We start from the raw sequence: 27,373 nt of genomic DNA, 5'->3' as shown, positions 1-27,373 counted from the left end.
CTATTGATCAATTTATGATAAAGAAAAGCAGGGTTCCCCTATAGGGGGACCTGTATGGGTTTAATCATAACGCTGTTTGAACGAATACATTGGTGTACAGTAATTGCATATACAGTGAGTAGACTTATCAATTCTCACTGACTGTACCAGTCCCTTCATATTTGTATACCCATTAATTTTATTTTGAATGAATCAAAATTTAACTACAGTCAGAATGCAAAATTTGAATGATGGATTAACTTTTTGCAGTAAGAATCAGAATTGATTTGAAGTCTTTAAGTCATTGTTGGATTGACCAGTACACATGATTGTTACAGTAAAAAGTAAACACTCCCTCATGTGGGCTAAGATCCATTTATTCATGTCCCTAGATACATTTATCCATGTCTTTCATTATCATGTCTTCATGTAAATCTCAGCCTGTGTAAATCTCAGCCTGTGTCTGTAGCTACTGTAGTGGTCAAGATATTTTTGTGACTGGAAGGCCAGTACATCTGTTGCTAAGAGTCATAGGCCCACAGACTAAAAGACTGATGAGACGACGGTTTTTGGCTGACCAGAGGAGCTAATGACAGGATCTGTAAATGCATAATATCTATGAATCAATCCATTTATCTATTGTAAGAATGTATAGACAAATATCTACAAATGTGTGTACCATTAAAGTGTGTTATTATATTGTATTAAAACAAGCAAAGGCCCATGTGTCACCATGACCACAGCCTGTCCTTCTGAAGCACCAGGAGACGGACTGTAATTCTAGATCTTCGCTATTTTAACTGTCACCATGTATAGTCGGTGAGAGCCACCTCATTCACTCCAACACCAACCAGAAATGTATAAAAGTCATTGTGATGGAAGAAGCTGGACGCACTCCTGCTGAGCCCAGAGCTGTCTCCACTCTCAGCTGTTTGTGTAAATACTTAAATCTGATTGCTAAACCCTCTCCTCATCCTTCAAGGTCCATCTAAAGAACGTAACACTCACCTCCGTGACCGTGTGTCCCTCTATCTCCACCACTGTGGCAGTGAGGGTGTCAGGGCTGGCCTCCAGGCTGCCGTACTCACGCAGCAGACAGCGTACATTCACTGGATGCAGGAACATCTGCTGACAGTCCTCAGCTGGAAGGAGGGAGACAGGAAAAATAAAAGGTTGTAAGAACTTCCAAGACAAGACACTCTTAACCCTTTCAGTGCCACGGACGACATATCTCGTTTTATCAGCCCCCCCATTGAGTGCCCACGACGACAAATATCGTTTTATTTTTTTATTAGCGATCTGAATTCATATTTCATCAACAGAGTCTCCCGTTGGTACACCAGCCCCTACAGGAGCTCAGATTGGAAAAAAAGCACCCCCTATCGTCTATCCCTGTGTAACTGCAGGTCAGTCGCTTAGACTGACCTGGGATCTGTAGATCTGTAGGGGTGGAGCCAACTGGCTCCTTGTGCTGGCGAGCAGTCTGCTCAAGAGGGATCTGATCGTGGGACGGAAATCGGCATGGAATATATATTTACAGCAGCCAATAATCAATCAATAAGCGTGATCGATATTTGGAATGGCGATCAGGAATTGGAATAATCTTTTTGGAGAACATCTGATCTAAGGTAAGGAGTCTATGTTACCAGTCTTGGGGTAATTGGAGCTGTATTCGCTGAGATAACAGCGTGTCCCCTATGTGTGATGTGGCTGTTTGGCTGTGATCGCTGATGAGGAAATACGATAATCGATTTTTCAGCTTGCATCTATAGCGTGCATACGTACACATACTATTGATAATCTAGCGTTTATTTGAAAACGATTCATAAATAGGCCGAAAAATGTCAACGTTTTTGTGTATTCTAGAATACTCCAGTAAATGTCTTTTATCATGGAATCTTTATATTTTCCTTGAAAACTAGGGCTTTTCAAAATGGTATATAACGAAAATGAACGATAAAAAAAAAAAAAACAATAAGTTTCGACAATGTTGACTGCAAACGAGTCATTGATAAGCGACGGGCAGATTACACACATAGCCATAATTTTAAACATAGATTAGGCGTTTTTAACGCTAACATTGAAGTGGATAGTGGCATTCAACGGGGTAAATCAACGTTAATCAAAGGCACTGAAAGTGTTAATACTGGGATTACTGGGGAGTTTCCTACCTTGGTAGAAATAGTAGAAGGGTCCATGCCCTACATTGGCTGGGGGATGGACTGGTTCAGCCTGGCTGGGAGGGTTCTCCTCTACAGGCTGGGCCTCGGCGAGGTCCTCCAGGACACTCCCCAGGAGGCCTGTAGGGAAGGCAGGCTCTTCTACAGGGGCCTCGGAGGGGTGCTCCAGGACACTCTCAAGGAGGCCTGTAGGGAAGGCAGGCTCTTCTACAGGGGCCTCGGAGGGGTGCTCCAGGACACTCTCAAGGAGGCCTGTAGGGAAGGCAGGCTCTTCTACAGGGGCCTCTGCCGGTAGCTCTGCCACCTCATCATCAAATGCAGAAGAGTACTGCAGCACAGGCTAGGAGGAAAGTAAAGATACAGTGCCTCTCAGTAATCAGGGCTCCCACCTATGCTGTGCGAGTGTGAATTGACCCATTTGTAAAAATAATTATAATATCATAATGGAGAATTTAAATAGTTTCCAGACTCTCCTGGTTTAGGAATCCTCCTCTCAAAATTCCAAATTACAGTAACACTGAAACAGAACAAGTTTGCAGACAGGTTGGTTGGTATGGTTACTCAAGACTCACCTTGGTACTGGTGCTTGTTATGATCACCACTTCCTCCTCAGGGGAGGCCGGCTCGTCCAAGCTGAGAGCAGACAGCTCAAGGTCATCCCCAGCACAGGCCTTCTGCTGCTTCACCTGCTTCACCAGAGCTTCCTCCCTCTCCTGTACCACAAAGACGGAAATACATTTGGTTTGATACATTTATTACATCCAGTGTCGGAGTGGACCTTGTTTCTAAATATTTATGTACGCATAAAACATTGAAAGTTGAAATAACAACATTTACACTTGCTCCTTTTGATACCTGCCTTAATGACCGACCAGGATCATTTTTCTTTGCAGTTAATGAGCCAGAGAAGCGCAACAATGAAGCATATGAGAGAGGACAAAGATCACTGGGGCCATGTAGCACCTTAATAAGTGAGGAAATCCTCCATGTAGTGCCTTTTAATAAGTGAGGATATCCTCCATGTAGCGCCTTTAACACTTTCCGTGCCGGCCATGTTTTCCTTTTTACCCCCTTGAATGCTGCCACCCACTTCAATGATAATTGGCTATGTGTCTAATCTGGCCGTCGCTTATCAATTACTTGTTTGCAGTCAACATTGTCGAAACTGATTTATTTTTTTTAATAATCTGTTCATTTCCGTTTTATACCATTTTGAAGCGATTTGCATTCATTTCTCATCAATCTAGCCTCCCGTTACCATTGGGACTGGCTTTGAGCTCGAACGGGGGAAATACCGCTCCCTATCTTCTCCCGGATGGTAATGCACCCTTTGGATTGTACTGAATGAAAATGCATGGGGAAAAGAAAATCCGGAATCCACATTTTACTCGTCAGGCATGTAACCCGAGCCGATTGCAGTCATTGTGGTCCCTCAGAACAGCGTGGAATATGTGTTTCGAGCACCCAGCATTGGATCAATAAACGCAATCGATATTTGGAATGGCGATCAGGAATTGGAATAATCTTTTTGGAGAACATCTGATCTGAGGTAAGGAATCTATTTTACCAGTCTTTTTTTTACCTTTTTTCACAGAGATATCAGCGTGTGCCATATGTGTGTGTGTGTGCTGATCAGGAAATGAGAGAATCGATTTTTCAGCCCGCTTCTCTAGCGTGCATAAGTACACATACTATCGATAATCTAGTGTTTATTTGAAAACAATTCATAAATAGGCCGAGAAATTACAACGTTTTTTGTGTATTCCAGAATATTCCAGTAAAGGGCGTTTATCACAGAATCTTTATATTTTCCTGAAAAGAAAAAGAGGGTTTTTCAAAATGGTATAAAACGGAAATGAACCGATTAAAAAACAATCAGTTTTGACAATGTTGACTGCAAACAAGTCATTGATCAGCGACGGCCAGATTAGACACATTCTATTTAATTTAAGACATAGTTTATGCGTTCACAAATATGAGAGCGCTATCATTGAAGTGGGTGCTGGCATCCAACCGTGTTTTGAGACAAGGAGGCGTGGCATCCAAAGTGTTAATAAGTGAGGAAATCCTCCATGTAGCACCTTTAATACGTGAGGAAATTAGGCCAATACAGCCAGTCCATACAAGCTCAGGTGCTTAAGTGCCAAATTAAGGTCTAAAGGATTAGTTACCTGCAAATGGCACAGGGCGCTCTGGATGAAACACGCTTGGGCGTCCTCCTCCTCCTGGCTGAGCTGAGCCTGCAGGGTGGCCTTCTCCTCAGTCACCAAAGTCAGCACCTGCTCCAATGAGGCCAGCAGCAACTTGGAGTACTGGCTGAGACACGAGTCTGCAGGACACAGGTTAAAAAGGGAGTAGCATTGAATTTCAGTGCTTAAATATTTTATTTTTTTCTTAAATAAATCTGTTTATTTAAGTATTGTACAGGCCATGACACCAAGGGCATCCCAACGTCCTGCCGGCTGTAAAAGAAATAGTTTGGACGCTTCGATTTGTCACCTGGGAGTGGACCATTGCGAGATTGCCTTTTATTGTGAGCCTGTGATCTGCTGTTAAGGCAACTTTATATGTAAAAAAAAACTTGATATTTAATTTGGCAACACTTGCAACGCCAGGGCTCTACGCTAACCTTTTCCCCAAGGAGCCCATGTGCTTCTAAATGAAAAGATTTAGGAGCACAAAGAAATTTAGGAGCACACAAAGAAATTTAGGAGCACAGTGAAAAATGTTGAAGTAACACATAATTTATTAACAAACTATTTATTACATGCATATTATACTGTGCGTGTGTATACTAAGGGATCTAAGGGAACATCTGTGCAATAGCACATACCACCAAAATCACACATTGGCCCATGCCTACTAGACACAAAATATATCGGTTGTCCAGCTGCTTTTGTATGTTGTTGTCACGATACCAACATTTTGACTTTGATACAGAATGGAATATATATACCGTACTTTTCGGACTATAAGCCGCGGCTTTTCCCCCCATTTTTCGACCCTGCGGCTTATATAACGGTGCGGCTTATATGTGGACAAAACCCGAAAATCTAAATATTGCTTTTTTTACTGCATTGAAATGTTATTATTTGTTCCCTTATTTGCCAAACTTAATACAACTTGTAAATGAGTTAATGTTATTTGTCCGACAGTATTGTGTCCCAATGGGAGTCATTCTCTGTAGAGGTGGGAACTTAAAGCTCAATATAAGAACGGCCATGCACCACCACTCACAGAATCGAGAAAGAGCAATCAATCTGTCAATCCTTTCCGTGTCCGGGCCGGGTGAGGTTTCCCGTGTTGAGTCAAATTAAGCCGCAGGCTCCACTCCTTACATATGGTAATTAAACATTAAAACACATGCGGCTTATAGTCCAGTGCGGCTTATATATGTACACATGATTCAATTTAGCTGCTGCGGCTTATAGTCAGGTGCGGCTTATAGTGCGAAAAGTACGGTATATATATTTTTTTTAAATATATTTTTTGGCCTTTTTATCGCTTTATTTATTCTACTGGGCAGTCCAGTAGAGAGAGACAGAGGAGGAATGGGAGACAGAGTGGGGGAAGACATTCAGCAAATAACGACAGGTTCGGGAGTCAAACCTATGTGGTTCGCCACTGGGGCGCCCGATGGAATATATTATTAGATGACAAGACAAGGAAAGATCTTTATACAATTATTTAATTAATATTAATTTAAATTCATATTTTGATGCATATTTGACGCAAATTCATATTTTAACATAAATAGGCAAAGATTTAATTATTCTGTTACAGCTGCTGAGCTACTATAGCTAATGTCCATCAATATCTTCTCTTTGAATGAAATAGGTTTAGGAATAAGGAGAGAGAGGATGCAAAGCATGTTACGACCATTGGACCCATTGCTCGCAGACCCGTTGCTCACTTCTCACGCATGTACCCCGAGACACTCCGAGTCATTGTGGACCATCAGAACAGCGTGTAATATGTCTTTACAGTACGTAGCATTGGATCAATAAAAGGATTGATTTTTGGAATGGCGATCAGGAATTGGAATAATCTGTTTGGATACCATCTGATCTCAGGTAAGGAATCTATTTTACCAATCTTAGGATAATCAGACCTGTTTTCACGGAGATATAAGCTTTTCCCCTATGTGTGATATGGCTGTTTGGCTGTGCGAGCAATCAGGAACTAAGAGAATCGATTTTCAGCTTGCGGCACCAGCGTGCATACGTACACATATACTATCGATAATCTAGCGTTTATTTGAAAACGATTCATAAATAGGCCGAAAAATGACAACGTTCTAGAATATTCCAGTACAGGGCGTTTATCACAGATTATTTTTATTTTCCTTGAAAACGAGGGCTTTTCAAAATGCTATCAAACGGAAATGAACCGATAAAAAAACAATCCGCTTCGACAATGTTGACTGGAAAATGAGTCATTGATAAGCGACGGGCAGATTAGACACATAGCCATAATTTAAAACATAGATTAGGCGATATTAACACTAACATTGAAGTGGTTGATGGGCATTCAAGGGGGTAAAAAGGAAAACACGGCCGGCTCTGAAAGTGTTAATGTAACGGTACACATAGAAACAGCGTGACGAGAGAGAAGTTTTTACCGGGACGAGGATGCAAAGCATTTTAGACCATTGGACTCATTGCTCGTGGAGTTTTCCTTACACATAGAAACAGTGTGACTCGTGAGATGAGTTGTCAGCTGTCAAACTCAGGACTGAATAGCTAGATGTCATAGCTTCTAACATTTACACAGCGCTGCTCTGTGTATATTATGAAATGACAATTGCGCGCTGACTACGCAAAACTATTACTCGCACACTGCTCCTAAATGATTTTTTCCAGTTCGCACAAATCTATTTTTAGGGGCAAATGCAAGTGAAATGGTCGCACTGTAGAGCACTGAGCGTGCACAAAATAGATGTATCTCATCACTGGCATTTGTGGTACATAGGGCTGAGCCCAAACGTTCAGACATTCGTTTGTTACGTTGGCATTCGAATCTTAATTAATGGGTTCGAACCTCCGCTTTTAATTTTTTTAATTTATTTTACACAAAATATATATCAGAATGTGATATATATCAGAATATCACAGTACTATGTTGCGTTTACAATAATTCGAAAGTCACACACGAACACAGACACAACACAGCCTAATCGAGATGAGGAGTCACGTCAAACATTATCAGGAAATGAATCAATCATGCAAAAAAGAGTTGAGTGACTAACACTCACCAGTCTTATTTCATAATACAACGTTTCCGAATGGACGTTTGGATTAAACCAAGTGTATGCAGTGATGCTGAACTTTCCCAGCGGAACACAAGTTACGGTATGTTATGCACGTTAAGCTATGCACGTTTAGCTTTAGATAGCAGGAGCTGTCAGCCAACAAATATGTTGTTTCAACAAATTTATTCACAAAATGTATCACCATCCAAACGTTATTGAAGCCTCCTGTGACCAGTAAGTAGGTACTACTACTCTTAATATCCGCAGCAATATGCGCTACGTTATATGCGTAAATGTGCGCTATGTGCCTAAAGGCAAGACTCAACAGTACTGAAGCAGAAAAAGTATTTAGGAGAAAGATTTTTGCAAGATTAAAAACGATGGTTTGAACGTCCGTCCGTAAAATCCTGGCGATGTTCGAATCCCAAAAACAGGCTTCAGGGACAGCTCTAGTGTTACTTTACGTTAGTTTCTCACCGGGAGAGTCTCTCTCTCTGGCAGTAAAGTGTTTCGATTCCTTTTTCAAAAGAAAATATCATTCAGATCCTTCTGTGCCACAAACCGTAGTCCCAAAATGATGATGAAGCCAACTAAGATGAGTCAGCAGGCGATAAGAGAAAAGGGCACTCATTCCCAGAGGAATCCCTCGTGGCTAAAACAAGCAAGTAGCAGAATCGTTTGACTTCCAGTGACAAAAAAGTATTAGGAGGAAATATATGGAAAGTTTGTTAAACTATATTGAACTAGCATTAGCAGATGTTTATGTATATTTTTGGGGTGGTAAATGTATGTTTAGGGATGGTTAATTTCATTGTGGGACGGTAGTTAATTTCGAGCCCCGATTGTAGATGGAGCAGATCCAGGTTGTACATCTAGACCAGTGGTTCCCAAAGTCGGGGTCGCGACCCAAAGGTGGGCCGCGAGCAGCCACGGGTGGGCCGCGAGATGATTAAAAAAAAATAAATAAAAAAAAATTGTCAGGCCACTGAACTTAGAAGCAGGACAGTGTTTCTAGTTGTATTCTATTCTATTGTATTCTAAAATGTGACTATATGGTTTTATATTAACTTAATAAATAAACAAAAGCAAAAAAATCTACTTATTTCAATGAACATTTCAAACTAAATAACAGATTATGCACATAAAACGCTGAAAACAACCGAAGCAACAATAGTATTTTAATGAGGTTATTATTATCATCATTATTATTTTGCAACAAGTTAGCCCTCTCATAAATAGCACATATAAATGAATAACTAACTTGAACTAACGTAATATGATTGAAGTGATATTTGGCTTAAAAAATCGGTCGCCTGGCAAAAAAAAAGAAAAAAAAAAAGCCTGACGATGTGCATTGGGCCGCGGCTCTCTGACGCCTTATTTTCTGGGTCCTGGCCTGAAAAGTTTGGGAACCCCTGATCTAGACAACATGACTTCTTCTGGATTCAATATATATTGAACAGCTGGAAGACAAGCATAAGCAAACTCTTACATTTCATTTCCACTAGGGGTGTAACGTTACACAAAAACCATGGTTCGGTATGTACCTCCGTTTTGAAGTCACGGGTCAGTACGGTACGTTTTGGGTACAGTGGGGGAAAGTTAGCAGAACATGGTTTTCCATGTTCTACTCGGGGGTGATGTAGTGTCAGGGATTAAAGCAAAAATAATTCTCCTGACTGAATTTTTTCAGGCCAAGTCATATTCTTATTTTAACCTCCACTGTTTTTTTTTTTAAATAGCGTTAGTGTTTTAACCCATTCTCTGCCGGGCTTATATCCATCCTAAACCATCCTCTGCCAGCGCTATTTGTCTATGGAAATGTTCACCTTCTTTGCAGGGCTATAACTTTTTAACTTGTATTGCTAAATTGACATTACTATGGCCCATTCAACATCAATTATCCATCGTTCAGGATGAAGGAACGTTTTACTTTTTCATTCACACATTCATACTAAAATACCGTCTAGAGTATAAATATGTTTTTATGGTTTTCTGCAGTATTTCATAGAATGTGAGATATAGGCATAAATGCATATATTAGATGATCAAATAGTTTGATACCGATCAACGTTATATAAAAAATTTCAACTGTACATGGTCCTAAACGTCATGACTGGTCATCTGCGGGTGAACGGAGGGGGGGGGGGGGGTCGTTTATAATTCAATGACCGACATTAAATGATTTATGTAGTATGGGTGATATATTGATCAGAGCAGTTTGTATCGAAAATGGTAAAGAAAAACGCTGAAACTCACCCCAGTCTCCTCGTACCGTTGGGCGATGAGAGTGGAGCAAACAGATCCAAATTATGGGATAGAACAAAGGATATGGAGAGGGCTTCAGCGTTCTTATTTTGTTTCAGGTAGGTGCCCTTTGGATTAAATCCGGGGTAGGATTCGCTTATATAAGAGAGGTTGAGATCCAAGGCAGCTCTACAGTTTTTAAAAAGCCTTTAATAAGTGGCTTACATTATTTAGAAAAATCTTTTAAAAGTCCAACATGTTTCGGCCTACATGGCCTTCTTCAGGGTGTTGATCGATGCGATCCATTTCCGGTTTGTATATTACTAATACACATCCAAATCATGTTGATTATCGAGTTATGGCAAAGATCCATATCGACGGTGTCTGTATTGAGCCCCGGGACAATAAGTGAGTGGCCGGACGAAAATAGGGGACATTGTGTATTCTACCAAGCAAACCCGGGTTTAACGTTACCTCTCGTGTATATCGGCTGACTGTAGTATTAGGCTAATAATAACAACAACAAACTTAACACATCAGCGATCTTGTTGTGACACTAAACTCTCCGCTTGGTGGTAAATTGGGTTGATGTCGGTTTTGTTTCATCAATAAATAAGGCAGAATACACAGTGAATCCATTCTTTTTTGTTTATTGCTTGGTTCTGTCGCAAACAAATCCTGAATGAAATGCATCCTTAGCGAGGCAGTAAAGATGGCGGCGTTCTGTTTTCGTTCAGAGGCTACAAAGTGTGACGCGTCTCTCTTCTGACCAGTCAGTGGTCTGCAATGTTTCACATGTCTTTTCTGGTACCACTTCTACCCAATAGGGTCGCTTGGAACCGAGTAGGGTATATCTGCAGAGCCGCAAGCCGCAAGCCAACTTTATTATTATGATAAAAAAACAGCGGTGACGCGGTATTCAGCCTAACTCTGCGGTGAGCGTGATGCAACAGCGATACCGCGGTAATGCGGTTATCGCGGCAGCTCTACCGACTGTCCTGACTGACTATAGACCCTACTGTTGTGGTTGTTGTGCCAGGCAGGGAGGCTGTGTGCTGGAGAGCGTGAATGCAAGTCTTGTGGCTAGCTTCTGATTGATGGCGAGCTATCACCCTTTTCCCATTACTTTGATCCATGAACTAAACGGCTTGTTATGATACAAACAAGGGACTAAACACGTTTCGCAATTATGCCACAACAACAATGGACAGTCTCCTAATGTACAGTGGGTGGGTGGTATATATTTTTTACCACCCACCCACCCACTCCTAATGTACAGTCTCCTCCTCATCATATGTATATATTTACTGTTAGGATCTCTGGGTAACAGTACTGTATATTTGCATATCGTATATGTGACAAATGTAACAGTACTATATACCTGTAAGCCATGTATGTCCCTATGTCATAAATGTCATGATGTCATGTATGTCATAAATGTCACTATGAATTGAAAATGGGGGATCCTGATGATGTAAACAAGACAAACATCTTTCTCTGGTCTGCATCCCCTTAACACTTTCTCTGCTAAACTCGTCATTCCCTGCCATGCCAATTCTGCCAATGACGCCGTAACACGTCATTGAGAGCAATATTTCAAAAATCTGTGATCGCAATCATATTTCTCCCCCGGAGACTTGAGATCTACTGTTGATCCCCTCTCAACTCTCCAACGGTTCAAGAGCGCCATCTGGTGGCCGATCGGCGGATCGCCCAAACCGGAAACGGAAGCTGGTGCTCATTCCAATTCGGTCCGATCACTCGCTAATAGTTCCGGGACTCGAGCTAGACACAATGGATAGCAATCAGTTACCAATAACTCGATAAACATGATTTGGACGTATATACTATTATACAACCTGGAGATGGATCGCATATTTCAACATCCCATAATAGGAATATTTTTGCTCCACGCTCATCGCCCAACGCTACGAGGAAGCTACGGTGAGTTTCAGCGTTTTTTAACGTGTTCGATATAAACTGCTCTAATGATCATATCACCCACACTAGATTAATCATCTTACGTTGGCCACAGAATTATAAACGATCCCCCCCCATCCGGTCAACATCAGATGATAAGTAGTAACTTCTAGAAGCACGTCCATTTGAAAAAAAAATTCTCGCGCAGATCGCTATCAAACTGTATTTGATCATCAATATAATGCATTTAGGGCTATAAATCACGTTCTGGAGAAAGCTGCAGAAAACGATACAAACATATTTATACTTTAGACTAGGCCTGCCACGATAACACATTTTGCTGGGCGATTAATTGCCCCCGAAAATATCGCGATAAGCGATATTATTGCGACCGGTTAGAGAATTTTTTTTTTAGACATTTATTTCCCCAAACTTTTATTTTGAAGCCCACCGCTCCGTCTTTTCCGGTATTTTAGACTTTTCCCCGGCGCTGCACCTGGACCCTAGTCAGCAGCCCTCACTCATGCGATGTAAACCAGGGACTCGAATACGCATGTTGTTGTTGTTGTTGTAGGATATTGATGCCAAGAGCTATCTGTAGCTACTGCTGGATGGCGTTGGGACAACGCCTCAGTGAACTATTTAGTTTACTGCGACATTTCGTAGTGACTAGTTACCTAGCCAACGGAGGTATTATGCACTGGACTATTGCTGGAGGATTTGTTGATGTCGGGAGCTATCCGTAGCTAGCCGGCTGGATAACGTTACACAATGCCTCGTGTATTAAACTAAGTGAATAGTTGACTGGGTCATTTTGTAACGGTAGCTAACGTTATCTCACGAAGGTCCCACACTGACTAGACTAACGTCACGGTGAGGCAATAGCCTCTGTTTACATGCAGGCATTAGCAGCAGCAGCAGTGCTAACTAACGTTACATAGTTACAGAAACAGAAACAGGTGGGGAGGGGGTAGCAGCAGCAGTGCGCGGTGCGCGCTGCATGTCTGTGCTGAGACAGCGAGTGAGAACTCCGCTAAAGAATTGGATCATGATTTTCGGTTTTCACATGACTATTTGATAGCCCGTCACACGGCGCTCAGACGTCTCAGTGGGAGGCGCCAAACGTAAAAACTGAGCAGGAGCAACACTATTGAGAAATGTAGTTAAGCTATGTGGCGTTGCCCCACGGAGCTGCTGTGCTCTGTAGTAAAGCCAGCGGCCCGCCTCCCAACACGGACAGTGACTGACAAGGGGCACTGGTTCCGCCTCATTAAAACAAACGCGCAAATAGCAATTAATCGCGCCCGTCAAAATCATTGCATTAATTTTAATTATCGCGGCAATTAATCGATTTATTGCTTATCGCGGCAGGCCTACTTTAGACCGTATTTTAGTATGAATATGTGAATGAAAAAGTATAACGTTCCTACGTCCTGAACGATAGATAATTGACGTTGAATGGGCCATAGTAATGTCAATTTAGCAATACAATTTAAAAAGTTATAGCCCTGCAAAGAAGGGGAACTTCTCCATAGACAAATAGAGCTGGCAGAGGATGGTATAATTATGTACATAAGCCTGGCGAAGAAAGTGTTAACAATTGTGTGTATTGCTACTGGATTTACCAGATCCAGAGTGAATGAATGAATGAACTTTATTTAATACACGAGACCCTCTTCTTGGGACCAAGTAAGGTTTCGTCGATAATCCAATGTACAGTCCCCCCACCCCACCTACCCAACCTCCTCCAATGTACAGTTTCTTCGTCAAATGTATATACTATCTTATTTAGACTATTTTTGTATCACAAACAATACTGTATTTGTAAATCTGGTATGTCATAAATGTATAGATGTAGCAGTATTGTCTATCTGTATGTCATGCGTGTCATATGTTATGATGAATTGAAAATGGGGGACCCTGATGTAAACAAGACGAAAGTATTTCTCTGGTCTGCATCCCCTTAACAATTGTGTGTATTGAGCTGTACTGTATTGTACCCATTCTGCAATCTGTTAATAAAATGTTCAATTAATCAATCAATATTTAACAGATTGCAGAATAGGTACAATACAGTATGGCTCAATACACACAATTGTTAAGGGGATGCAGACCAGAGAAAGACGTTTGTCTTGTTTACATCATCAGGGTCCCCCATTTTCAATTCATAGTGACATTTATGACACACAACATTGACATCATGACATTTATGGCATAGGGACATACATGACATACTACAGGTATATAGTAATGTTACATTTGTGACATATACGATATGCAAATATACAGTAATGTTACCCATAGATCCTGACAGAGATTATACATATGATGGGGAGGAGACTGTACATTAGGAGGAGGGGGTGGTAGAAAAAAGATATATACGGTGGGGAGGAGACAGTCTACACCAGGGGTCAGCAACCTTTTTGACATGGAGTGCCTGTTTGAAATATAGTTGTAACTAGTGTGCCTCAACAATATTCCATGCATCGTAATTTTTTTTCTCATAATCAGGTCTTTTTAATGATAATTTTTACATTATTACATCATTATTGTTATTATTAACAATATTATTATGATGGTTGCATCAACCCTAAATCTGAGTTGGTGGGGGGGGGGGGGGGGGGGGAATACAATGCAGACAAACAGCTGCATACTGTGCGACCATTTCACTCACATTTACCCATTCATTTTTGGACACATCACACACCATCGGTGTGTGTACTGTACGTGTGCTGTCATAGCTCCACCTACAGGCCTAATGGAGAACACCAGGAGAACACCAGGATGTGAATGGAGGGTGAATGTGAGGTATATCGTGTAAATAAGTTTTGATTGATCGCAAGACTACACTGTAAAAAAAAATTATAATAATAAGTTACCAGAACTTACAAATATTGAGTTCAGTTACTGTGCATTAGGGTTTTCAGTTTTCAATCCATAATAAGTTAACAGAAAAATAAGTACACAACCACATTATTTCAACCTAATAAAACTATGTTTATTGTCATTGTTTTAAGAACACAAGTTGACTTGGTAATACTCACATTTTGAGAAAAAAGAAATTGCTTTTAACACTTTGGCTGCCATGGGTTAAATTAATGATATACCATAGATTGCCAGCGCTATTTGTCTATGGAGAACGTCCCCTTCTTTGCAGGGCTATAACTTTTTAAATTCTATTGCTACATTGCCATTATTAGGGCCCATTCAAAGTCCTATATGTATTGTTCATTGTGTAGCAACGTTAAACTTTTTCATTCACATATTCATAGTAAAGTATGGTCTAATGTATAAGTATGTTTTCATCTCTTTCTGCAACTTTCTCCAGAACGTGATATATAGCCCCAAATGCATTATATTGATGATGAAATACAGTTTGATGGCAATCAGCGCGATATAAAAAATTCCAACTAGACGTACTTCTAGAAGTTACTACACGTCATCTGATGTTGACCGGATGGGCGAGGGGGCGTTTATAATTCCGTGGGCAGCGTTATACCAATCATCTAATGTGGGTCAAATGTTGATAAAAGCAGTTAGTATCGAAGATGGTAACGTTACACGCTGAAACTCACCCCAGTCTCCGCGCGCCGTTGGGCGATCATCGTCGAGTAGAAATTTTATCATTATGGGATATATTATTACCCGGTCCATCTCCAGCTTGTATAATGGTATATACGTCCAAATCATGTTGTTTATCGAGTTATTGGCAATCGATCGCTATGTAGAGTGACGAGCTAGAGTGCCGGAACCTATCCAGAGTGGCCGGAAGCAATAGGGCCGACCAGCAAAACCTCTACTGCGCTTCCTGTTAAGCAGTTGCGCCGATCGGCCACCAGATGGCGCTCCTGAACCGCCAGAGAGCTCAGTGGGTCCTGCTGGTGAATCTCAGGCCAGCGGAGGGGGAATATGAATCCGATTCCAGATTTTTGAAATATTGATATAAGGACGCTGTACAGCGTCCCCCGGCAACTTTAGCATCGCCAGCAAAGACGTTGTAAATCGTTTTTAGGCAGTCAAAGTGTTAACATGCGCAATGTTCAATGAAATAGACAAATTAATAATAAAATTTGTTGATTAATCCAACTGGTCAGAATGGTGACCGTAATAATGTTTTTGTTATAAGACTCTGCAAATGTTACTGAATGATGTAGCAATGTATTTCCAGCTAAATTGAAATAATAAACAAATAAAGGGTCTCAATTAAATATGTGGTAGTAAAAAGAACCTGTGGGAGGATTTCAACAAGATAAATGCGACAACAGTGCAGAATATTTCACTATAATATTTCAAAGCAGGACTTCCGGTTTGACGACAGCATGCGACGGTCGCATTGGTCACACGCTCCGCTCCAGTTTGTTAATTTAGCTTAAAAACCTACTTTTTACAACACTAATGTGTTTAAACCTCGACGTATATATTAACTAAGACCTTCAACTAACTATATCAACAGGAAAAATCAACATGCCAGCAAAGAAAGATACTACAAAGAGCCGTGAAGCAGACACTCCAACGGTAGAAGCTGCGGTGACGCGCTCTACTGTGAAGGAGAAAGCGGACGCGATTGAGAATAAAAAGTTCGACAATCCCATGGATTCCAACGTTCCTACGACCTCATCCGAGACAGACTGAATGAATGAATGAAAACTTTATTTAACAGATTGCAGAATGGGTACAATACAGTACGGCTCAATACATACAATTGTTAAGGGGATGCAGACCTGAGAAAGACGTTTGTCTTGTTTCCATCAGGGTCCCCCATTTTCAATTCATATAGACATATATGACATACATGACATACAGATAGTCAGTACTGCTACATCTATACATTTATGACATACCAGATTTGCAAATACAGTACTGTTTGTGATACAGAAGGAGTCAAGAAAAGGGAGTATATACATTTGACGTAGAAACTGTACATTGGAGGTTGGGTGGGGGGGGTTGGGTACATTGGGATATTGACAACCATACTGGGTAATTTACATTGGAGGTGGTTGGGGGGGGGGGGGGGGGGCGGGGGGCATACTGTATAAACAAGTAACACTGTACATTGAGGGGGGGGGGGGAGGAGACACTGTACAAACAAACACAATTGTACATTGAACTATTGACAAAACCATACTAGGTAAATGACTGTACATTGGAGGGGGTTGGAATGATTGGGTTAGGATATTTACAGGGGCCAGTGTTGAATTGCAGTCTCCCGTAGGTGTCCCTTGAGAGAGGTTTTGAAAGTGGGTAGTGATCCACATTCCTTTACAGCTTTGGGTAGGGCGTTCCACATTGATGTGGCATAATTGCGAAACGTGTTTAGTCCCTTATTTGAGACATGGAGAATACTTCACCCGATTTCAAAACGCTGACCACTCTGATAAAGATCTTAACCGGCAAGGTTGATAATGTTGATGCCAAGGCTGGTAATATAGCTAGAGCTGTTGAGAGAGCCGAAGCTAATGCTATCGCATTTAAGTTAGCTATAGAGGCTAAACTTGATGACATCAGGGCAGAGGCTGTAGTACAATCCGATCGCATAACGGCAGTTGCAAATACTGTGAACGAATACTCACTGAAACAAGAGGTGAAGAATAAGGATCTATATGAGAATATCGCCGTATCGAAGGAGATGCAAGTGGGGGACAAACAGCTTTGGCAGATGATCCAGGACAACAAAAAGGAAAACATGGTCAGATTGCTCTAAATCGAACGTCACGCCCGCAGATTTAACATCCGTATAGTGGGTTTGGATGAATCAGTCAAATGCACAGATGCCACGTTTGCTGCAGTGCTAGTCGAAATCCTAGGTCCTGAAATCCTACCTACAGAACAGATAGTGGACAAACGCTACAGAATAGGCACCGTAAACTACAACAACAAAGAAAGAGTGATCATTGCTAGCCTACGGGAAACTGAAACAAGAGACACGATCATCAGGGAAGCACGCAAGAAATGGGGAAAACTGATATATAAAGGGAAAAAAAGTGTGGTTCTATGAGGACATGTGCAAGGAAGCCATAACTCTACGGGCCCGCTACAAGGATGTGGTACATCAGCTCTATGAGAAAGGTCTCCACACCGTCCTACGTTATCCAGCTAATCTTTCCATTGTGGAGGGAGAAGGAAAAAGATTCGTGCTACGTTCGCTTGAGGCGACAGAAGATTCCATGAATACAAAAAGTGGATGACAAGATTCATCTTTTTTGGATAACTTTGCAATCGCACGGACATCAAAAACGGCATCATACAAGCTTTTGACAACATTGAGGTATAAGTAATTTAATATAAAACGCTAAACACTATAGATTCATGGTAATATGCTGGTCATGATTTGATACGGACTATTTTGGAACATTGTAGAATTTTCTATTTTCTTTTTTTACTTGAAGGCTATGAGTCATAATGGAATATACTGGAATACACTGGATTGATATTGTTCTATGACACGAGGACTGTACTGGAACATTACAACAACAATCTGCAAGTCATGAGCGGCTGACAGCATTCTGGAATACAATGTTTTTTTCAATGATGGCCCCGGAAAATAACAACGATATGAGACTTGGTCATGAAATAGATGTGAAAAACAGCGACCACCAGAACAGATTAATGATCACTCTTGACGGGGGACGATCTGCATACAAGTATTTAAAAACCTCCTTGTTATCTAGATGTGTAAACATGCAAAGTTATTTTTTAAGTAGTTATTCCCTGATTTTATGGGTTTCGATAATCTAATTCTAAACATCGTTATTTCTTATTCTTCATTTCTTTATTTCTGAAAAGTTCTAACCAATACATGTTAGTAGAAGGTTAAAAAAAAATTAAATGAGTATACTAATTGAGGTATATATTTTTCATTTTGTTTAATTACATTAACGGGAGAGTGGCTTGGCCACAGGTGACATTCTATTAAATTAGAATTAAAAGTTTAGATTCTATGGTATACATAGGAAAGTTTAGGATAAATTGCTCATTCTGGGCTGACCGGAGGGCCTGTAGCTGTTCCGCAACTGTAGCTATTTCCGGGGTAGGCCTGATTGGCCCCGACAGGCACGTGACCCGCCGCGGCCACGCCCCGCGGCAGCCTCAGGACGCGGCAACGAGGCTGCTGTGGTTCACAGGCGCTTTCCGCCTTCAACGCCGCCCGCAGGTCGGCAGTCATGCAATCATTTAACATTTGAAAGGCATACATTGTTGTATGAAATAAAATAGTATAGAGACATATGTACAGCGTCGCGATCGCAGTCATAATAATCGCGCCGCAGTCGGCAGTCATGCAATCATTTATCATTTAACATTTGAAAGGCATACATTGTTGTATGAAATAAAATAGTATAGAGACATATGTACAGCGTCGCGATCGCAGTCATCAGTCATAATAATCGCGCCGCAGTCGGCAGTCATGCAATCATTTATCATTTAACATTTGAAAGGCATACATTGTTGTATGAAATAAAATAGTATAGAGACATATGTACAGCGTCGCGATCGCAGTCATCAGTCATAATAATCGCGCCGCAGTCGGCAGTCATGCAATCATTTATCATTTAACATTTGAAAGGCATACATTGTTGTATGAAATAAAATAGCGGGGAGAATATGCTCACGCGAGCGGCATCGCTGAGCTCTGGTGACGGTCTTATTGGGGCTTATGCCGAGAACAGCAGTAACACAACATTGCAACTGTTGTGTTACTGCTTTCTGACCGAATTAGTCATTCATTTGTCTAGCACAGTCTCTAACAGTGTAACAGTAAGAAGCATTTTGGATAAAAGTATTCTGTACTTCTGTATGACAACAATGTATGCCTTTCAAATGTTAAATGATTAAATATACAGCGAAATCTACGCTCTCGCCTCTCATCCTGCTTTCGCCAACGGCAGCGATGTGAAAGGCGAAGCGAACTCCAGCAGTAGCGCGCTTGCCGCTGGGGCTGCGGCGGGGCGTGGCCGCGGCGGGTCACGTGCCTGTCGGGGCCAATCAGGACTACCCCGGAAATAGCTACAGTTGCGGAACAGCTACAGGCGACCGGCGGTGCAGGATAGGAAGGAGTTGTACGCGAAGGAGGTATCAAATAGGTACCTTGTACGGCTCTTTAAGGGAGGGGGGATCAGGGGTTTATTTGTATATATGTATGTTTTTATGCTCGGCTCTCAACGGGACCTCAATAGTAGGATGTAAATCCATTGTGAATTCGCACTCCAGAAGCATTACCAACAACTACAAAACAACATGTATAGATTATGGCTATAATTATCGGGCCGATATCAGCAATTATGACGTCATCCCGATAAACCCGATAACATTATTAATAGCTCCGATAATATAATATATTTTTTGGTAAAAAAAAATGCGGTGTGGGTGAATTGGAATGAAGTGCGTTTGTTTTGACTGTAGGCTCCTACCGTTTTGTCAGTACTGTGGTACGACTGACATCGTGTGGTTTAGGAACAGGGCGTTTTACACAAATCCAGCGCTCCCTTTCTTGGCTGCGACGTAGCCACGCAAGTTAACGTTAACAACTAACTTAGAAGCCCACGACGACGCGAGGAGCTAAGCAAAGCTAGCCCCTTTCGTGGATGTGATGCAACCCTTGGTTGAATACGCAGTCACTTATTGCTCCGTAGTAGCCAGGTTAATTTGCACCACCAAGGACTGCTTAAAAGCTAGCGGCTTGAGCCCTTCTGCGGTTCCCTCGGTCTTCGACAGACAGACCGGCGCATGCAGTTCAGCGTCGCGGAGCATTTAGCCTGCTGGCTACCTAGCTCCACTTCAACCAGCATCGGGAGCTCCAGCAGCTTGTCGATGTGCTAATAGCCTCAGCAAGCTAACGTTAGCTGGCTCTAGCAGCTTGTCGATCTGCTGGAGCCAGCTAACGTTAGGTTGCTGAGGATATTAGCACATCGACAAGCTGCTGGATCTCCCGATGCTGGTTGAAGTGGAGCTAGGTAGCCAGCAGGCTAAATGCTCCCGACGACATCAACAAGCTGCTGGAGCCAGCTAACGTTAGCTTGACTGGTTGCTGGCTAACTAATGAAGCTACTCGTCCCGGGAGATAACCGCGTTGCCTGGCTGGTTGCTGGCTAACTAATGTAGCTACTCGTCCCGGGAGATAACGGCGCTGCCTGGCTGGTTGCTGGCTAACTAATGTAGCTACTCGTCCCGGGAGATAACGGCGCTGCCTGGCTGGTTGTTGGCTAACTAATGTAGCTACTCGTCCCGTGAGATAACGGCGCTGCCTGGCTGGTTGCCCTTCTGTCAAACTTCTTTAATTTAGCAAACGACTCGTCAATAGGTACAAGCGTGCTCGCGCCGTCGTCGCGGGCCCCCAACACCGTGGCGGTGGTGATGCCGCAGGTGACCCGTTGTTGTGGTGGTGATGTGAGGTGGTGATGTGTCCACTCAAAGCCTCTTTTTCAAGGCTCCGCTTTGAAAAAAGAAGAACAAAAAGCTTTGAGCGTCTTAGGTTGGATGCACCACAAGCTGTTGACGGATTGTGAATTTTCATTTGGAAAAATAAATATAGTCACTTTATCAGTCAAAACTGTTGTCTTGGCTTTTGTTTCTGTTGTCTGGTTAGGTCACATTTAAGTTGGTGTTAAGGTATTGTCCTGGGAAGTCTTTTTATGTATTATTATTGTATTGTGATAGGTTTTGTTTCATGTTGAAAAAAAAAATGTTTGATCAAAAAAAATATACATTAATTTTTTTTTAATAATACAATAAATATCGGTTATCGATATCGGTTATCGGCTTGAGGAGCATAAAGTTATCAGTGTCAAAAAAGCAATATTGTGCATCCCTAGTTTGAATATAATGATCTGGAATACTGGGGGAATAAATAATCAACATAAACGTAAAAGCGTGCTCACACTGATGAAAAACAAACCGGTTGACGTGGCTCTTCTAAGCGAAACGCACATTTTAGTGGAAGACAAAGCTACGTTAGCGGACAACATATACCATAACATTAGTCACTCTTCCTTTGGAACGAGAACCTGTGGAGTTGCTATAGTCGTGAAACGGAAGTTGAATATTGAATTGAAGGGAGTATGGTCTGATGCAGATGGTCGGATAACCATAGCTAAGATTGTATACAGGAATAGGAAAATAGCGTTGGTAGCGGTATATGCCCCCAATTTGTACGAAGCTAATTTCTACACTACACTCACCAGAACAATGTTAGACCTTCCTGAATACTCATTTATAATTGGTGCGGATTCTAATGCCATTTGGGATCCTGGGATGGATAAATCTTATCCCACCTTTTCCAACGAACAAAAAAATGAATCTAATGCGTTAAAGGATTGGTCGAAGAATACAGGTGTAAATGATCTATCACTCAACCCCACGACCCGGAAGTACTCTTGTCGATCTACAAGACATAACACACTTTCCAGAATAGATTGTTTTTGCATCCCCGAGACTATTTGATAACTATGACGTGGAAATGGTACCCAATGCATTATCGGATCACTTATTTACTCCTAAAAGGATCATTTGGTATACTGTCATCCCGAGCCCCAAGATGGCGATTTAACTCGATATTGCTGAATAACAAGGAATTCATTACACAACTCAAAGAAGCTCTTTCAGTATTCCTACTGGAGAATGCGAAATCGGTGCCGGACCCCAGAATATTATGGATGTCGGTAAAGGGATTGATCAAGGATTTTACCGGGTGCTTTTCCTCCAAAATACGCAAGAATCGTTGCTCAAAACTGGCAGGGCTGGAAACGCTTTACTCTACGTTATTTTCTTCCTTACAATACAACTACTCGGTTCGACTGGAAACTCAAATTAATGTGTTAAAAAAAGAGATTAATGCCATTTATAAACAACAATCTGAAGTACAAATACGTAGCACAAGACAACAGCATTACTCTCAAGGTTCTAAACCAAGTCACCTACTAGCTATGCGATTAAGAGTCAACGCAAAATTTGCAGATATAACTACAATTAAAGCACAACAAGGACTTGTTACAGACCCTAAAAAAATCAACGAGACATTCAAAGAGTTCTACTCCAACTTGTATAAATCAGAAACGACCTTCGATCAAAACAAAATGGGCACACATCTTAATCAAATTAACCTCCCTAAACTATCAGAGGATGACGCTAAACAGTTAGAAACACCCATCACACTAGATGAACTCAGGGAGGCCATATCTGAAATGCAAAGTGGTAGGGCTCCTGGAAGAGACGGTATCCCACCAGAAATGTATCTCTCGTGTTGGGACGTAATTGGACCCCTATTACTTAATATGATTTTATACTCAATCAAGGAGGGGAACTTCCATAAGAACGACAATATTGCACTCACAACAGTCCTCCTTAAAAAAGACAGACCCCACCGATTGCGGTAGTTATAGACCCTTAAGCCTCCTCGGAACAGATATCAAACTGTACTCTCTAAGGCATTAGCCATCAGACTTCAAAAGCATATGACGTCTTTAGTTCATCCGGATCAGACTGGCTTCATAAGAGGCCGCTTGATCACGGATAATATAAGACAATTACTACACGTACTAGATGCCAGCAAGGATGACACCACACCTAAGGCGATGCTGTCCCTGGATGCGATGAAAGCTTTTGATAGGTTGGAATGGTCTTATCTATGGGCAGTATTAGAAAGGATGGGGTTAGGAAAAGGATTCATTGATATGATTAAAGTATTATACCAAGACCCATCGGCCATGATTACAACAGGTATAATCACCTCCGAAATCTTTCCGGTATCACGCTCTTCTAGACAGGGTTGCCCTCTTAGTCCCGGACTATTCGATTTATCATTAGAGCCTTTAGCACAATATATAAGACAATCCCAATCCATAGAACCAATCGCAATCAAGGGCACACAACATAAAATTTGTTTATATGCGGACAACGTAATACAGTTCATGCAAAACCCTAACACCGCAATGCCTCATCTTCTCAAGTTGATTGATGACTTTGGCAATCTATCGGGATTTAGGATAAATTGGCCAAAGTCGGCTTTCCTTCCACTTAATGCCCCTGCAAAAAATATACTCCTTCCAGAAGAAATACCAATGGTTAAACACTTTAGATGTTTGGGAGTTGAAGTATTCCCTACTATAAGCCAAACTGTGAAGTACAATTACATAAAAATCCAAAATAAGATCAAATACGACTTTGACAGGTGGTCAAAACTTAAAAACTCAGTACAGGCATGGGTATCAATAGTTAAGATGGATGTCCTACCTAGAATCAACTTCATTAGCTCAATGCTACCGTTACCCCCTCCAGATGGTTACTGGAAAAAATTACACTCTACCGCATACAAATTTATTTGGAATAACAAACCACCACGTATAAAAAGATCCACCGCACAGAGAAACAAAACCGACGGAGGTATGGCATTTCCAGATTTTTACCACTATTTTAAGGCGTACACTTTAAGACCACCGACAACCTGGTTTGATCCCCAAGCATCAGTATCCTGGAGAAATTTAGAAGTAAATATAGTAGCACCACATAGACTGCAGGACATAGTATACACCAAATTATCAATTAAGCAATGCGAATTGAAATTTGGCCCCATTATTACTCATGCGATCCGGATATGGCGTGAAACACAAAAAAAATATTCGAACCCACATAAATGGCATAATCATACTCCCCTATTCAATAACAATGCACTCCTGATTGGAAAACGACCTATAAGATACCCTAAATGGGAAAAGCAGGGCATACACACATTAGGAGACGTTTTCAACAAACAGGGTTTTTGTAGATATGAAGAAATACATAAAAAATGTAATCACCAGTTCCACATATTATTTTTACGCACAGTTATTGTTATGTTTGAAGGCTCATGGAGTCCCATTAAGGATACCAATTGAACACCACAGATACCACAAATTCTTCTATGAAAGAGACATCGAGAGGTTTTGTATCAGATTTTTATCATCAATTACTAACGTCCTCGTATGGAATCCTCCACCTAGACTCAGTCTGGAGGAGGGATATACCAGACCTGGAAATAAATTTTGATTGGCAAGAAGCCTGGGCAAACGTTCGACTTGCGTCACGTAACCCGGACCATCAACAAATCAATCTTAACTATATTCATAGGACATACCTGACTCCTATAAGATTGAACAGAATGGGACTTAAACAAGACTCCAGATGCTCCTTATGTAAAAATGGGGATGAGGGTACATTTATGCACATGTACTGGGATTGCCCACCAGTTAAGATATTCTGGAAAGAAGTGTACCAGCAATTATCAAATTTCTTAATTCTGAATATACCTGTACACCCCCCTGTATTGCTGTTGAATGATGTTTTTGAGTTTGCAGTCCCTATACAGCTAAAGAGATTAGTTTTATCTGGTATCACAGCGGCTAAAAAGCTGATAGCATCACGATGGTTTCAACCGGAAAAAATTTGCCGGAAGGTTTGGATTCTTACATATCTCGATGCGATTTATCTAGAAATATCTACAGCAAGAATTTTGGGTGTCAGTGAATCCAAAATTGCAATGTGGTTAGAAGTGGTGGAGAGAATAAAAGCTAGCATATGAATTGTAGTGCCTGGGTAGGAGCGAATGATAATGGATGGTTTATCCAAGTGGGGGTCCGGGGGGGTGGGGGAGCAAGCGAGAGCATATGTGTGTAGGGTATTAGATGTATATCTCGTATAATACATTTATTTAAATGGTGATTTCATTGGATGTGTACTATTAATTAATGCTTGTATATCTCATTTTATGTTGTTATGTTTATGTGTATGTTTAAAAAATAATAAAAAAAGAATATAAAAAAGAAAATATTTCAAAGCAAAAAAGAAAAGAAAAGATTAATGATGCCCCCTGTGCCTATGAAAATGCCCCCGCGTGCCTATGCAGGCACGCGTGCCTAGGGTTGCCTACCCCTGGTCTACACAGATACACCTGTGTGATGTTGCTACCGAGTTAAGCTAACTTATACTCACAACCACAGCAGGGGACTCACGTATTGTACTGTGAAGTAACACGACAATGACAAATGTGTTGTTCCTGTTTTTCTTTTTGACGTAGTTGCGGAACACTGAACAAGTTAACTCACCACTACAGCCCCCAGTAGCCTAGCCAGTCTCTTGAAACACCGCTATCTTCAAACTTCCATTCCTCTCGAAACTTTTTGTTGGGTGGTGCCGCTCATCCTTTTCGTCTGAGAACACCGCGGTGGGTTTTCTTTTTAGTGGCCGGCTTACTCCTTCCATTTAACCAACGCTATTAAACGAACGTTAGCTAATCAGTATAGCAGCGTTACAGTGCAAGCAGCTACTAAGAATGTGGTGGCTGTGACGTCGGTAAACAAGGAGAGTTGACGCGCGAGGCTGCAAAAAAATGCGACTGTCGTAAAACCAAAACACACCGCAGTTTAATTATTTTACATGACTATTTTGTTACCCTGCCATGTGGCGGACAGACCTCTCAGACCTCGCAAATGTCACTCGCCCAATAGCCTCCAGCTGCAACCGCGGAGCGAGCAGCGTAATCCTGTCTCTCAAGTCGCTGAGTGATGACTGCTTGGCGCGGCCCCGGTAGAAAAAAATTCCCTTTTTCATGATATTTGGCGCCTCTGATTGGCTCAATTTTGTTTCAATCTATATGCATCTACAAATCATATTATACCAGGTAGCCAATTCCGTCAGACTGCGAATCAAATTGACGGATCTCCCAATCAAATTGATGAAAATCCGTCTAGAGGCGGAACGCTTTAATGCCCGTGTAGTCTGCAGTTACTGTTAAGTAGAGCTGTCAACGAATATTCTATATTCAAATTAATAAATCGCCATAATTTTTTGTTTTGTTGTTGTAACATTTCATTGTGAAAATTAGGGGTGTAACGGTACACAAAATCCACGGTTCGGTACGTACCTCGGTTTTGAAGTCACGGTTCGGTATTATTTTCGGTACAGTGGGGGGGGGGGGGGGGGGGGGGGGGTGAATAAAAAAATTAGCTTTTCATTTATCTATTTATTTATTGAACTGTATTAAACAATATAAAACAAATTGGCCATAATTTACTGAGCAAACTAATGCTTACTGCTGTAACCTACTAATACCACTTAAAGTAAATCTGAAGATTATTATATAGCAGATGCCTTGGACAACTGTAGTGTGTGTTTGTTTATACAGAGCCCCTTTCATGAGCAAGTCCTGCTTGAATACAGGGGCAGGGCTTGCTACAGTCACGAAAGGGGCTAGTTTATAGAGCTGGTATGACTTGCTGGCTGAAATACGGACGAGAGGGAACTAGGTAGCGGGGCTATATTACTTTTAACATGTGCTTAAACCCAGTGTTCGACAACGGAGTATGGTCGCAGATCTGCTGCTATAAAAACACCTATGGCGTTTGTTATTGCTTTGGCCAGGTCTGAATTAATAGCAAGATGCTGCTTTGGAGCGGGGAGCTGGGTTTGCACTAGGATCCGTTTCTTCCGTGTGATATTCACATTCGGGTGATGCCGTTTCAAATGTGTGATAAAGTTTGCGATAAAGTTGAACAATGACATGGCTCTGGCTGGTCAGTTAGTATTGCACTCGACATACGGGCTAATATGCTATGCTGAATTACAGCTATCGTTCAGTGTAGCTGCGCGCTGCGTGGGAGGAACAAACATCCGGTTAGTTGTGCACGTTATATTAGGGCCAGGGGGATTTAAGTTCCGCAAAAAAAGGTTCCATACCGTTGCAATCGTTGGGTGCACAGCGCGTACTGTACCGGAGGACCACATTGAGGCAGTACAGTATGTATCTGCGTACCGTTACACCCCTAGTGAAAAT

The 27,373-nt window shown here is 41.5% G+C and overlaps 1 protein-coding gene across 1 annotated transcript in view; it reads right to left on the bottom strand.

Annotated features, from left to right (window-relative positions):
* Nucleotides 1-27,373, bottom strand: part of rnf10 (ring finger protein 10) — a 55,837-nt gene that overhangs the window by 15,436 nt on the left and 13,028 nt on the right. Inside the window, exons 7-10 of the mRNA XM_084315502.1 lie at nt 4,331-4,488; nt 2,732-2,872; nt 2,151-2,499; nt 988-1,121 (exon numbers count right to left, since the gene is read on the bottom strand). Coding sequence (XP_084171628.1) covers nt 988-1,121; nt 2,151-2,499; nt 2,732-2,872; nt 4,331-4,488 — 782 coding nt within the window. The remainder of the gene's footprint in view (nt 1-987; nt 1,122-2,150; nt 2,500-2,731; nt 2,873-4,330; nt 4,489-27,373) is intronic.

The sequence above is a fragment of the Notolepis coatsorum genome, assembly GCF_963971535.1.
Source record: "Notolepis coatsorum genome assembly, chromosome: 1".
Classification (NCBI taxonomy): domain Eukaryota; kingdom Metazoa; phylum Chordata; class Actinopteri; order Aulopiformes; family Paralepididae; genus Notolepis; species Notolepis coatsorum.
This window is presented reverse-complemented; position numbering and strand designations above follow the sequence as displayed.